Source organism: Chanodichthys erythropterus, chromosome 8 (assembly GCF_024489055.1).
Source record: "Chanodichthys erythropterus isolate Z2021 chromosome 8, ASM2448905v1, whole genome shotgun sequence".
NCBI lineage: Eukaryota > Metazoa > Chordata > Actinopteri > Cypriniformes > Xenocyprididae > Chanodichthys > Chanodichthys erythropterus.
In genome coordinates, this window is record NC_090228.1 from 28,071,032 (window position 1) to 28,085,147 (window position 14,116).

A 14,116-nucleotide genomic window follows, 5' to 3' on the forward strand; every position below is an offset into this window, starting at 1 on the left:
CACAAAATAACGGGGTTCCAAAAGCCACACAAAAGAAAAACTGAGATATTTTCATGAAATCCCCATGTTGCCTTCATATAAGGCTTATATAAGGCTTTTAATTTTTTGCAGCTCCAGACAGATTTTTTTGTTTTTTTGGTCCAATATGGCTCTTTGAACATTTTGGGTTGCCGACCCCTGCTCTAGTCTATGGGTGCTTCTCAATTCTTATTCTCGCATCCTTGTTTCCTTTCCTTGCTTCCTTTCCTTGCTTCCTTTCCTCGCGTCTTAGCTCCACCCCTTCAGGATGCGAGGGAAGGATGCAAGGAAAAGAAGCGAGGACGGAGGAATTGAATCAAGTGAAATGATATATCCTCGCTCCCTTTAGCGTCACTTCAAAGTGTCATCAGCTGCACTCCAGGGATCTATCCATATGTTATTAAAGTTTGGTTATTTAAAAAAATTATAATAAATATTAATAAAGCAAGAAGCCCCATTGAAATATATGAGGTATAAAGTTTATTTAAATTTAAATTATTGTGACAGATATGAAGGGGGAGGAGAATGTATGCGTGCGTCAGGTTTCTCGACGAGAAAGACTTCCTCAAAGGATGCAGCTGTGTATCCTCGCTCATGACTCCTCAGGAAGCCTCCTCTCTCCTCGTTCCTCACCTCCTCACGGTGCGATTAGAGAATAGAGATGCCCTTCAAGATGACTGAGCTTGATCGTTTTCCGGGTCATAGGATGGAGGATGGAGGAGCGAGGAGACGAGGAGGGATATTGAGAAGCACCCTGTATAATTGAACAGTTTAAATTTAGTCTTCCATTAACATTCAAGCCACACAGGCTTTGTTTGCTCAGCATATCTAGTAAACAGGTGAGAGGCTGCAGCTCATTATCATAAGAACCAATCAGAGCCTTGGAACCAATCAGGTTTCGTCACGTGTGTTACACGTGTTGATTAAATTTAAACACAAGTAAATATATAGTGATTTTTTTTTTTTTAATCATCTTTGGAAAATTTATTTATTTCAAATAATATGTTGAAATCCTTGTGGGAATTCCAGTAGTACTCTATTACAATTAACATATCATGTAATGGACAACAGCCTTTTATGCAGCATAACCTTTAACAAGTACAAATAAGTAAAACTGAACAACATATTCATTTTAAATATGCTTATGGCAATGCTTCATAATAGTTGACAAATGTTTATAATACATTAAGTTGGTACATTGTAAATGTTAAAATGTTTTTCAAAATGTATTTATTTTGAAAAATATATTAAAATTCTAAATATATAAATATTAAAATAGGCTATATTGCAGTAGGCCTACACATGATTATTAAGTACATTTAAACCCACTTAAAGCTGAATCCTTTTGCTATTTTCTTAAAGTACACATAAAAAATACTTTAAGTAAGAGTAACATAACTATATGTTTTCTGTAAATACACTAACTTCACTATAAATATACTTGTGTTTAGCATATTTTTTAAAAGTGTATCGAAACATGTATTTATTACCAATTTACTTGTAGTAAACTATTTAGAAATTTAATAAAGTGACAGTACATAAAATTCTACTGGATTTTTATATATAAAGCATTCAAAGCACACTTTTAAGTAATGCACTTATAAAACACTGTATATTTGGTTTACTTTATCTGACTACACTTAAAATCATTTGAAGTGTTAGTTCTAGTGCATTTATATGAAGTGTACTTAAGTACCACAGTTGGGAAAATGTACTTATAACTACAACATTAGTAATATATTTGTAATAAAATTAATTTCATTTAAACTCAGGATTACTACATAAATGTCTACTAAGATTGAAATAATTTTAAAGCATTCAAAGCACACTTTTAACAAATACACTAATAAAACTCCTCTGTATATTTTTGAGGTAGTATACTTTATTTCAATGCTCTAAAAATCAATTTAAGTAGTAGTGGTATAGTATACTTTTCCAAGTGCAGTGAAGTACTAATGAAGTACAAATATACTTTAAATTAGTGTATTTATAGTGTATAACTATAGTGACACTTTTATTTAGCACCAAAATAAACAATGTACTACAAATGTACTTGTTTTTTTTAATGCACTCAAGTATCCTTTTTTTTCACCTGGGTACTACAAACCGTTGTGAAAAGTCAAAGTTTTCAGTCAGGGCAGGCCATACGACTGTTGTTATAATGTGACTTGCGTGACGTTAAAAATAATTATTTACTGAAACTGATAGTGTTCAGTCACGTGACTGTCTCTGCCAAAACAGCCATGTAACCGCAGCTCAAGCCTGTCAATTTTCCCTCTTAAAAACAAAAATATGAGAACAAGATGTGAGTTTTGGGCTCTTGTGATCCATATGCAGCACCTGCAGTGATTTCAGTCACTAAAAACAGCGGGACGATTTTAAAAAAAGCTAAAGTGAAGAACACAGTTAATGCACCATTAAGGATTAAATTAAGTCAAGGATTTGTTGATCTGGGTTTAATTTTAAATCACCACTTAATTTAAACACAGATTAACTGCAGAAAGAGCGTTAGAGTTAAAGGGATGATCAAGCAGCACAGGCGGAGGGTGAACCGACTCCAGACTGAAGAATCAACCCACCCTTAAAGTGCCTTAATGTGCTAAAAGAGTGATATTAAAAGATCAAATTCATTTTAACCCTTTTTGATGATCACACTATATACAGGTGAGCAGATGAGCCCAGAATATGAACCCGTTTTCTTTATAATGGTTTTCAATGGAGAATAACCCTTAACGAGAAACCTCGTGTTGCATTAATATTCTGTGTTCATTTGTTTGACTGTACAAAGTATGCATAATCAATAAAGGTGTATAATGAATCTGGTCTTTCAATATCACTGTCTTACTACATTATATTTTACTACAAACCTGGTAAAAATGACTGGCAGCCTGAAAGCATTGTTTTGCCCATGAGGGGGCGCTCCCCTCAGGCCGTGACGTCACGTGAAAACTACAGGCTTGTTTGATCTCGTAGGTTCTGATCCACCAGGAGAACGGAGAACTGTCCGTCTGTCCTGCACTTCTTTCACTCCTCCCTCACTGCAGCCGCTACTCTCTCCTACACTTCAGGAAGCTGAGCGCATCTCAAACACGCCTATCGTTGACTCATGATGTCACACTACAATTAATGGGGAAAACACTCATAAATCAGGCGTCTATATCAGGTGTATGTTAATAACCATTTTTGTGTGAATTCTAATATAATATATATATATATGTAACAGTACAGTTTCTGTAGCTGCGACAGATACACTAATGTTTGCACTTGCCTTTGCATGTCCTTCTGCAGTATTACTCTGAGACAACGGGGCTTCTGGGTAAACATCATAATAGTCTGTTATTGTGTGTTATGAGAACTGCGCGGTTTCATTGCTTGGTTTCTTGCAGCAGTAGTACATATCCAAATATATATCCAAATTAGGCTTTCAAAGCATCGACTGATTGATATTTGCTTTACAATTTTTACATTTTGATTCCACAAATCTACCATTACATCCTGGGCGGGGCTAACAAGAACTGACAAATCAAACTTTGCGTTTGTGTGAAATGCACCAATCAGGAGAGGGGAACTATGAAACCGCCTATAATTGACCATGAAAAACTGAATTTAATGATTCTTTTAACTAAATAAATAAAGTTAATGTTTTATTATAAATATTATCACTTATTAAATTATTTAGTACATCTTTTTTCAAATTTGTCACCAACCGAAAAACCAGAGAATGATGCGGATAAATTTATCGATTTAATATGCAAGTTCATCAAACTAAGACATATAACTATCGTATAAACAGACACTGTGATGCCACATCGCTCATCTTACCTGTAAAAACACACAAACAGAGCAAGGAATGAGTTATTCAGTGACTTCTTCATTTGTAAATGAAGCTCCTGTCCTGCGGCTCTCGATCGCCCTCTAGCGTCACCCGCCAGCGTCTGCAGGTCTAAGTGATGTTTGGCATCATTGCACAGCACTATATACAAATATATTTTCATATTCATTTAACACAAGAACCATATTTAACAAATGATAACTAATGATATTAATGATCAACAATACTTGAGTTCATATCATTACATGAACAACAAGTTTTTCAGCAAAGTTTTGGTCATATTGATCATTTATAGGGCCTAGAAACTTGCGTATTAGATATTATACAATATATTCATAAATAGGCATTATAGTTATTGTTCAATGTTTGAAGTTATGAGAGAATAAATCTGGCTATAATGTTGTGACACGCATTGCCAAACAAGCGTTGTGTTTTCAGCTGATTTATACCCCAAACGGGCAACGTGACGCGGGTGAAACAAACATTTACAGGCTAATCATTTTAAATTCATGAAACTTCAACATAAACGTAATAAGATAACACTCAACAACAGCTTTTAAACATGTAAATCCCCTCCAGATATGGTAAATATGTGAAATATATCAACTTTTATCAGAAGGTCAGTAGATTTCACACTTCATGCTGTTTTAAATGCTGCCCGTAAGATGAACACATTTATGAACAAAGTCAATATATCTAAATATTCACAACTTTCAACATGAAACCGAGAAATGAGAGCCAAACTTCCCCTGCCTCTCCCCACAGCCTCTCAAATGTTTGTGTCACTCACGTCACATGGTTTAGGGTTAATCCTGAGTTACAAACGACATAAATATATGAATGTAGATGATCTTTCAGGTGCGAGTATCAAGACACTCCCTGTGAAGATGAGATTGAACACTGTATGAATGTGTTAATGTTTGAGTATCAGTCTCAGTCAGATCAGCTTCATCATGTTCCTCTAGGGGGCAGTAACACACACACTCTTTAGGAGGCTTTGAGAGATTTCTCACAATAGTTGAGTTTCAGGAACATCTTCAGCATCACTTTTGACTCTTAAACCAGCATCAGAACATCTTTTTCTCAATGCCACTGTGATCTTGAGCTCGGCTGGAGTTTAAAAGACTCTTATATTGATCTGAGTGATATCAGTGACGCTTCATAAGAGCTTATTCAGGTTTGATTGATAACTGATGAACTCCATCAGTCCTGATCTTGAACTGAATGAACTCTGAACTGAGCTGAATGATGACACAGTTTCTTTCTGTAGAGCTGCTCATAGCTGAATGAAGCTGATCATTGATGAACTTTGAGGATCATTCAGTGATTTCACACTGAACTGAACTGAACTGATCTGAGCTGAATGATGACACAGTTGTGCTTTATGATGCTTTATGGTTGAATTCAGCATGATGAACTTTGACCTCTACACTCTTATTGAACACATTAAACTAACATTGATTTAAATAATGACTTTATAGTCTTTACAGCTGAATCAGCACTTGATTCATATCTGAAGAAATAAAGGTTTCTAATTACTCGCCTTGAATCATCACAAGACAAAAACTGAAATCAAAATGTGTTTATAGAAACACACTCCCTGTGAACCAGTAACACACACTGTGGTGTTAAATTATTATAATGGTTTTCACTTTAATAACGCTTTAAATAATAAATGATGAAAAGATTTGTGGCTGAACATCTGAGTATCTGAATACCAACATCCAGCTTTGTAAGGGTCACATGATGCAGTGGCGCCTGCAGCTGTACGCACTGAGAGACGCTAATTAATGCCGTTTTTATTTTTTACATTGATTATTAAAATCTATCTGCGTACACTCATGATATATTAAGAGAGAATGAGAATAAATAAAGGTGTGTATGTGTGTGCATGGCTGGATGCACCCATTGGATAGTTTAGTTTCGTCGCTTTTTCCACACATAAAAAATGACATTACAGATTTAACAAAACAAGCTCAACATGTTTAAACACTCTCTAAAACAGCTAAACTTGATTGAAACATTTGCCAAAGGCCTAAACTAGAGTAGGGATGGAGAAATGAGCTCTTAAATCTTTGAAGCTTTTCTCTGAATGTTTCGGGGAAAAAAGTTTCAGAGCATCAAGAGTGTTGAAAACAGCGCCATCTTGTGTCAGGTGACATTTACAGCAGCCATAAACCTGAATGCGCAGCTCCGCTGTTTAATCCGTTAAGCACAAATAAAAGCCTGACAACGCTAAATGAGTTCAGTTTTCTGATAAAATAATTCACATATTAAAGTCTGGCAATAAATGTAACAGCAAAAACAATCATTACAATAATACTAATAATTCCTACTGAGTTGTTTAAGGCAAGTAAATTGTGCTGTAGCGTCTGGACCAATCAGCCACACAATTATTCATTGTATTTAATGAATTACCCATAAACTCACTCTCACTATCAAAGTTCTCTGAACTCATCCCCCTAAAACTGCAACCAACATCCCAAGTGTAGCTAGCACACAGGCACAACTAGGTGTCCTGTTACAGTTATATGGTACTTTTATGATCCAGAAGAATGCTGTAGTGTCATTCTTCCTGAGAAGGACAAATAAACTCTCTTAATCCTATGTATTCTCTATATAACCACTTGGGAAATGTATAAACATGTACCCAATTTTCCCATCTCATGACTTTCCTTTTATAGGCTTTATTCTATGTATTAATTCTCTCTTTTGAACTATTTTGGTGTTAATGTTCCATAGTTGCAAATGTATTGTTTAACTGAGATCACATTGGCAGCATGTTTGGTATCTACGGACTCCAACTTTCATTTCCTATTTAGTAATTTATGTTACATGTTACTAACTCTGTGACATGTTAGTATTATAAGGATCTAGAAGGTTATTCTCTCATTCATCCAATCCAGTGTCTTATGCTAATATCTTGCTACAGATCAAAGACTCGTTAAACTTCCCTCTGAAAGGGAAACTCCTTATTGGCTCAGACACCTCAAGAGGGTGTGACATCTTCACCCCTTATATTCACTGATCACAAATTCAAACCTCTCTTCCTGCTCTTCCTCCTCTTCTTCTCTTTTACTGATGAATGCTGACGTCAAGATGATGCTTTAAGAAGCTAGAAGCTTCTAAGGAACCCCAAGGTTGTGCCAGGCCTCGGCCTAGACCTTCCATTCACCAAAGATCCTCTGAATCCAACCGGTTCTCTTTCATCAAGACAATATCAGCAAAGATTCAACGGGAGCCTCCACAAATTGCATCAGGACAGTTTTAATTCAACTTGGAGAGACATGCAAGTATCAAACTTAGTCTCATTATTTGATACATTGAGTATCCTTACCCCTTTTAACACTCTGGGGTCGGCGGTCACGCCGGCGTGATCACCGCATTTTTTTTCTAACCAGTGTGAAAGAGACTCAAAATACTCTGTCAATGTTGCACATACAATTAAGAGTTATACACCATTTTAATCTGTGGAATATTTTCTTTTATTTGTGTACACTCAGAGTAAAAACAAAATGTTGTGCTTTTTGTAAAATAAAGAAAACTAACATGATGCGTGATCTCTCCTCTCCCTCTGAACAAAGTCCAATCTGATAGTTCTCAGAAAATGAACTGTAACTTAGTGAATACTAATCACAAAAAATTAGACTTGTGTCTAAAAAAACGTTGAAATATCAGGTTTTAAATCGTGTAAGTCAAATCGAAAACAAACCTTCTGTGTTTATGTAATCTGTATGAAAAGAGAGCCATGTCAGACGCCCGTGATTCAGCTCATTATCCACTAATGCGCCCACGCCCACGGAGCCAGCGCTATTCAGATGCAAATTCAGTCAATACATGCATTTATTATCTCAATCGTGTATTTATTGTCTTGAAAAGTGTTTTGAATAGCCATAGTTAGCGATCTCTGTCCTCTGTTAGTTCAGTTATTTCCTGGATTGCCTATTCTTCTTTAGTGCTCAGGCATTTATGGACAAAAGGGGCAGAGCGCCCTCCGGCTTCAAGTATGAATTGTAAACACAGTATCCAGCACTCATAGTAATGACAATAAATCCTGAATAAATATTACTCCTCTGTATAGAAAATTGACAAACATATGAGAATCCATCAGTATTTCTCCAAATGTGCATGCTTTTAAGCTAAAAGCCTATATGAAATGCCATAGAGGTAACATAATTGCTCAGACACTTTGCATCACAGAAATACATTATATTTTAAAGAATATAATAGAATACAATTATTTTAAATTGTAATAATATTTCACAGTGTTGCTGTTTTTTTCTGTATGTTTGATTTACACCATGAGCTTGAGACATGATCAGTGTCTCACAGGTTTTTTCACAGCCTACCTGACTGAAAGAGCTCATTATTTATGCAGCTCATTAGAGCTCTTATGGAATTCTTTTGTCTTCTCAGGTGAGAATCACCCATTATACATGAGGATTCACGCCTCCACGCATACTGTGTTTCTTGACCAAAGATGATTTAGAAAATTTTAATCTCTCTATTGTTTTATATGAACAAGCAGGCAGCATAATTTTTACCTCATTTTGAAGCAAAATCTCTAGTCTACAACCTCAAATACCCAAAAGTCTTGTGAACAAAGATTGAATATATATTTTTTGGCCTTATTTCAGTGACTTAAGTTTTTTGTTTTTTCAATAACCACGCATAAATGTTATTCCTTCAAAAATACAAACATGTACATACATGTTCCTCACATATTATTGTAGCCTAGTTTGTGCTGAATACAGTGTAATGACACTTTTTCCATTAATATGTTTATGAACAACTGAAAAAAGCACAAATGTCAGGGCATGTCAAAACTTCCCCAGGGCCCCAAAAATCCTCAGACCCCTGAGGGTTAAAGAAGGGCCTGTTAAAACTAAACTGATGGTTTGCTCAAGGCTGTTGATCTGCTGAATGTCCAACAATGCTGTAACCTCTTGCTTCCTGTACTCTGCTTTAGCTCTCTCTCTCTTGGTAAACTGTATGCATGTATGTGTGTGAATGTTAGAGTAGTTTAAGTGTTTAGTCTAGTTAATAAAGTCTTGTTCATGTCACACGTAAGGATGTCCGTGTTTTGTGCTCATGTACTGGAGTCCCTATTCATGTTGGTCCTGACTACAGGCTTTTAGTAGAATAAGATTGTTATTTCCCATAACCTGGAAATGAACATTTCTTAGAATTAATAAACAATTAACACTGTGTGTTCATTGAACAACAGGTTAATTGATTGTAATATTAATTTTATTACATCAAGTTAATTTTATTAACTGATTAAAATATTAATAATTAATTATAACTGGTTATGATTAATTATTCATATTTATTTTGAGCTAATTTGCTACAGTGCTGTGATTTTATTGTTTTACTGGTTATATGACAGAACATATGACAATGTAATGTATATATATATATATATATTGTTATGTATTTAAAATGTTAGTAAAGGGTTTTGAATGCAAAGTGAAGCATTCACGTGACTGCAAAGAAAGTGAGGCTTTGTTGCTCGTTAATCATGTAATGCGTGGTTAGTTGTAACACACGTGGTTTAAAAACTTCCACACATGCTAGCATGAACAAACTTATTTACTAGTAGCCATATAGACAAAATACAGAGAAAAAAATCAGATTCCTGATTGTGATGTGTTTTATCTCCATCAGATTCCCATCGGATCACTCTGGATCCGAACACAGTGAATGAACGCCTCCGTCTGTCTGAGAGGAACACAGTGATTACTTACATTGGCACACCACAGTCGTATCCTGATCATCCAGACAGATTTGATCATTATCGTCAGGTGTTGTGTAGAGAGAGTGTGTGTGATCGACGCTGTTACTGGGAGATTGAGTGCAGTGGAGAATATGGTGTGTTTATATCAGTGTCATATAAGAGCATCAGCAGGAATGGATGGAGTGATGAGTGTGAGTTTGGATCTAATGATCAGTCCTGGAGTTTGTACTGCTCTTCCTCCAGTTACTCATTCTGGCACAATAAGATAAAGACTGATCTCCCTGTAAAGCCCATCATCAGCAGAACAGTGAATGAGGAGAAACACTATAGAGTAGGAGTGTATGTGGATCACAGTGCAGGAACTCTGTCCTTCTACAGCGTCTCTGAAGACACAATGAGCCTCATCCACACAGTCCAGACCACATTCACTCAACCACTCTATCCTGGGTTTAGTTTTTATTATCCTGGATCATCAGTGAAACTGTTCTAGTCTCTTCATGACATTAACACTGAAATATCAGGACACAATAAATGTGTGTTAATGACTCAGAGTCACATGATGAAGTAAATGTTGAAATATTGTAATAAATGTTGAACTCATGTATATTGTGTCATGTGGTGTCGTTATGAGGAGCAGGAGTGACACTTACAGATTTAGATCCACTAACCCACTGAAAAATAACATCAACAATCAATTCATCAATTTAATCATTCAAACACAAATGGACATTTTTACACATATCAATAAATACACACATTTAAAACTGTTTATTTGATTCATGTTTTAAACGTACATTAATAAATCATTTTAAATCTCTTTTTAAAAGCATTGGCCAATTGCTTTTCTTTATCCGTTTTTCAGTCGAGTTAAAAACGCCATTGGTCAGGACACACGTGGAGCAACCAATCAGCTTTCACCTCAGTGTGAAGAGCCAATCCTCTGTCACTGTGAATGTAACACGCGCTGTCATTGGACAGTGAGAACAGCTATTCTGAAGGCGGAGCTTACATGAATATTAATGAGTTTGGCAGACATGTGCGATTGCATGTGCGACTGAGAATATTAGTTCACACTGAATCTCCAGACATTAGTGGATTATTCCATAAAGATAACTATACTCTCAGCGTCACGGGCGGCTGACTTACGCCTAAACTACAGTTGTTTTCTTCTAGCTAACAGTTCATAATGTTGTCATTAGTATGCTGGATTTGTGCAGTCGTCTGTAACTGAATGACAGACACTTTGTGTAACAACCTTCAGCTATCGTCTACAATGAGTTCAGCTCGTTCTGCTCTTCCTTTGCCATGTTTTAAAACTCTGTATTTCATTAGTTATTATCATTGAGTTCATCACTGCCTGTAACAACTGAAATAAACCTGTGTACATGTTTTTGAGGACCGATATCAGTTCTGTTATTGTGCTCTTGTTCATTATGATATGATATTGCTCTTCAAAAGGATTAATACAATTCTTTATGTTTAAGCTCACCAATATTGCATTTATTTGATCATTAAAGGCAAAACAGTAATTTTGTGATTTGTTTTCTATTTCAATATATTTCAAATGGCTGTTTATTCCTGTTCCTCCAGTCTTCAGTGTCACATGATCCTTCAGAAATCAATCTAATATGATGATTTGATGATCAAGAATCATTCTGAGCTGCTATTATCAGTGCTGAAAACAGGAAACCGTGACCTGATGATTCACAGAACAGCAAGTTTGAAGAACAGTATTCAAATCTTTTGTAACATTAGAAATGTCTTTTTCTTTTTTAAATCTATTTAATTAATCCTTGTTGAATAAGCTTCATCCTTTCTTAAAAAAAAAACTACAGTGATTCCAGACATTCAAATAATGCATTTGTGCTAATGATTTGATGGCCACTGTCTGTAAAAAGATAACGTTTTGTTGTTATAAAAATAGTTCCCTTTCGTGGGAACTATCGACGCTACGTCAGTGACGTGATGGGAATCCTCTGCATTTTTGTGTTCGTGAAGCACTATTGTATCTAACCAATGAGAGAACGCGACGTCAGAGGCGGGCGACGTCGTGGACCGGAACCTATAAAGCATGCCCGGAAACAAAGAACGCTAGCTTCTGTTGTCTTCAGTAAGCGCTATTTGTATCTTGTCTGTCTTATTTACTGTTGTTTGTCTACCATCTCGCCAAAAGTGATCTCTTCGTCTGAGGACAAGAGTTTCCAAAGCAAAGTGAATAAGACACATACACATATATATATATAAAATGACGGAAGAAAGCCAGCGTTTCACTAAGTGTGCACCTCCTTGCCCGCGATTCATTGTGGTGGGGGATACACACGAGATGTGTGTGAAGTGCCTGGGAGTTGAGCACGCACAGGCAGCTCTCGAGGGGGCTGTCTGTGTGCACTGTGAGAGGCTCACTCTCAGGACGCTGCGCTCACGCTGAGCGCTCTTTGAGGAGATCTTGGGGTAATCTGGGATTCGATCACGATGCGGGCGCAATTGTCTCCCGCTCGTGTGACGTCCATTCTCGGGGCCGTGAATGGGGTGAAGTTAGGCCGGTCACTCACTGTTAAACAGTTTCAGAGACTGTTGGGTCTGATGGCAGCTGTGTCCAACATTATTACTTTTGGCCTCCTGCACATAAGACCCCTACAGTGGTGGCTCAGGACCTAGGGGTTTTCTCCGAAGGGAAATCCTTTTTGCATGATCAAAGTCACGCGGCGATGCCTTCGTGCTCTGGTTATGTGGAAAAAGCCTTGGTTCCTGTCCCAGGGACCCATGTTGGGAACTTCATGTCGTCACGTAATGCTTACGACAGATGCGTCCCTCACGGGCTGGGGAGCGATCATGAGTGGTCGCTCAGCTCAAGGTCTTTGGGAGGTACACCAGGTCTCTTGGCACATAAATCGGCTGGAGATGCTGGCAGTGTTTCAGGCTCTGAAGCACTTCCTCCCCGACCTCAGGGGCCATCATGTGTTGATTCAGACAGACAACACTACGGTGGTCTCCTACATAAATCACCAAGGGGGATTGCGGTCTCGTCCACTATGCAAATTAGTCAGTCTCATCCTCCTGTTGACCTAAGGGAAATTACTCTCGCTGAGGGCGGCGTATATTCCGGGGTATTTGAATATGGGGGCGGACGCTCTGTCAAGGCAGAGCGCGAGTCCGGGGGAATGGAAGCTTCACTCCGGGATAGTGGAGCTTATATGGAAAACATTCGGTCGAGCGGAAGTCGATCTCTTTGCCACAGAGGAGTCAACTCAATGCCCTCTGTGGTACACTCTGAGGCATCCAGCTCCCCTGGGGTTGGATGCCATGATACAGACATGGCCGAGGCGACGCCTGTATGCTTTTCCCCCAGTCTCTCTGGTCCCGGGAGTTCTGGACAAAGTCTGTCAGGCAGGGGTGGACTTAATATTGGTGGCTCCTTTCTGGCCAACTAGAATATGGTTTGCGGACCTAGTATCGCTTCTTCACGGCTCTCCTCTGGAGCTTCCAGTCAGACAGGATCTCCTGTCCCAAGCGGGCGGCATGATCTTACATCCCCGTCCAGGAATGTGGAAACTGTGGGCCTGGCCCCTGAGGGGGCAAGGCTCATAGAATCTGGTCTCCCAACCGAGGTTGTGGAGACCATCCTTCAGGCCAGAGCTCCATCTACAAGGAAGCTTTATATGTATAAGTGGAAGGTGTTCTCTACATGGTGTAGTCATCATAGGTTGGACCCAGTCCATTCATCTATCAGCTGTGTGCTTCAATTCCTTCAAGAAAAGCTTTCAGAAGGTTTAACTCATTCCACACTAAAAGTGTATGTTGCTGCTATTTCAGCCTATCATGTTCCTATGGGTGGTGTCTCGGTAGGTCGAGACCCCTTAGTCATTCGCTTCCTTCGTGGCGCACTTAGGCTGAGGCCTTCAGTACGCCCAAAATCTCCGACCTGGGATTTAGCCATTGTGTTACAGGCGTTGGCTGAGGCGCCCTTTGAACCTTTGGAAGATGTGTCAGATAAAATGCTCACATTGAAGACTGGCCATTTCATCCTTGAAAAGGATAGGTGACCTTCAAGCTCTTTCAGTTTTACCATCATGTTTAGAGTTTGCACCAGGCATGGTTAAGGCTTTTCTGCATACAAGGCCTGGTTACATACCTAAGGTCCCCACTAGGGTCCCAGGTCCTATCGTTTTGGAGGCTTTTTATACCTCTCCGTTCACTAAACCGGATCAGGAAAAACTTAATCTGCTGTGCCCTGTGAGGGCATTGGATGCATATGTTCACAGAGCTGCCCTGTGGAGAAAATCAGACCAACTATTTGTATGTTACGGGTCCCCGAGTCGAGGGTGCCCAGCGTCCAAGCAGAGGATGAGTAAATGGGTGGTTGAGGCCATCACATTGACTTATAAAGCCCTAGGGCACCCGTGCCCTTTGGATGTCAGGGCATACTCAACTAGAGGTATAGCTGCTTCAAGAGCTCATATGTCAGGGGTTTCCTTGGCTGATATTTGTGGCGCTGCTGGATGGTCATCCCAGCACACCTTCATCAGATT

The 14,116-nt window shown here is 38.4% G+C and overlaps 1 protein-coding gene across 1 annotated transcript in view; it reads left to right on the forward strand.

Moving 5' to 3' along the window:
• Nucleotides 1-10,077, forward strand: part of LOC137025110 (NACHT, LRR and PYD domains-containing protein 3-like) — a 54,913-nt gene extending 44,836 nt beyond the window's left edge. The window contains exon 8 of the mRNA XM_067393142.1: nucleotides 9,518-10,077. Within this exon, the coding sequence (XP_067249243.1) occupies nucleotides 9,518-10,077 (560 nt within the window). The remainder of the gene's footprint in view (nucleotides 1-9,517) is intronic.
• The last annotated feature ends 4,039 nt before the right edge of the window (nucleotides 10,078-14,116 follow it).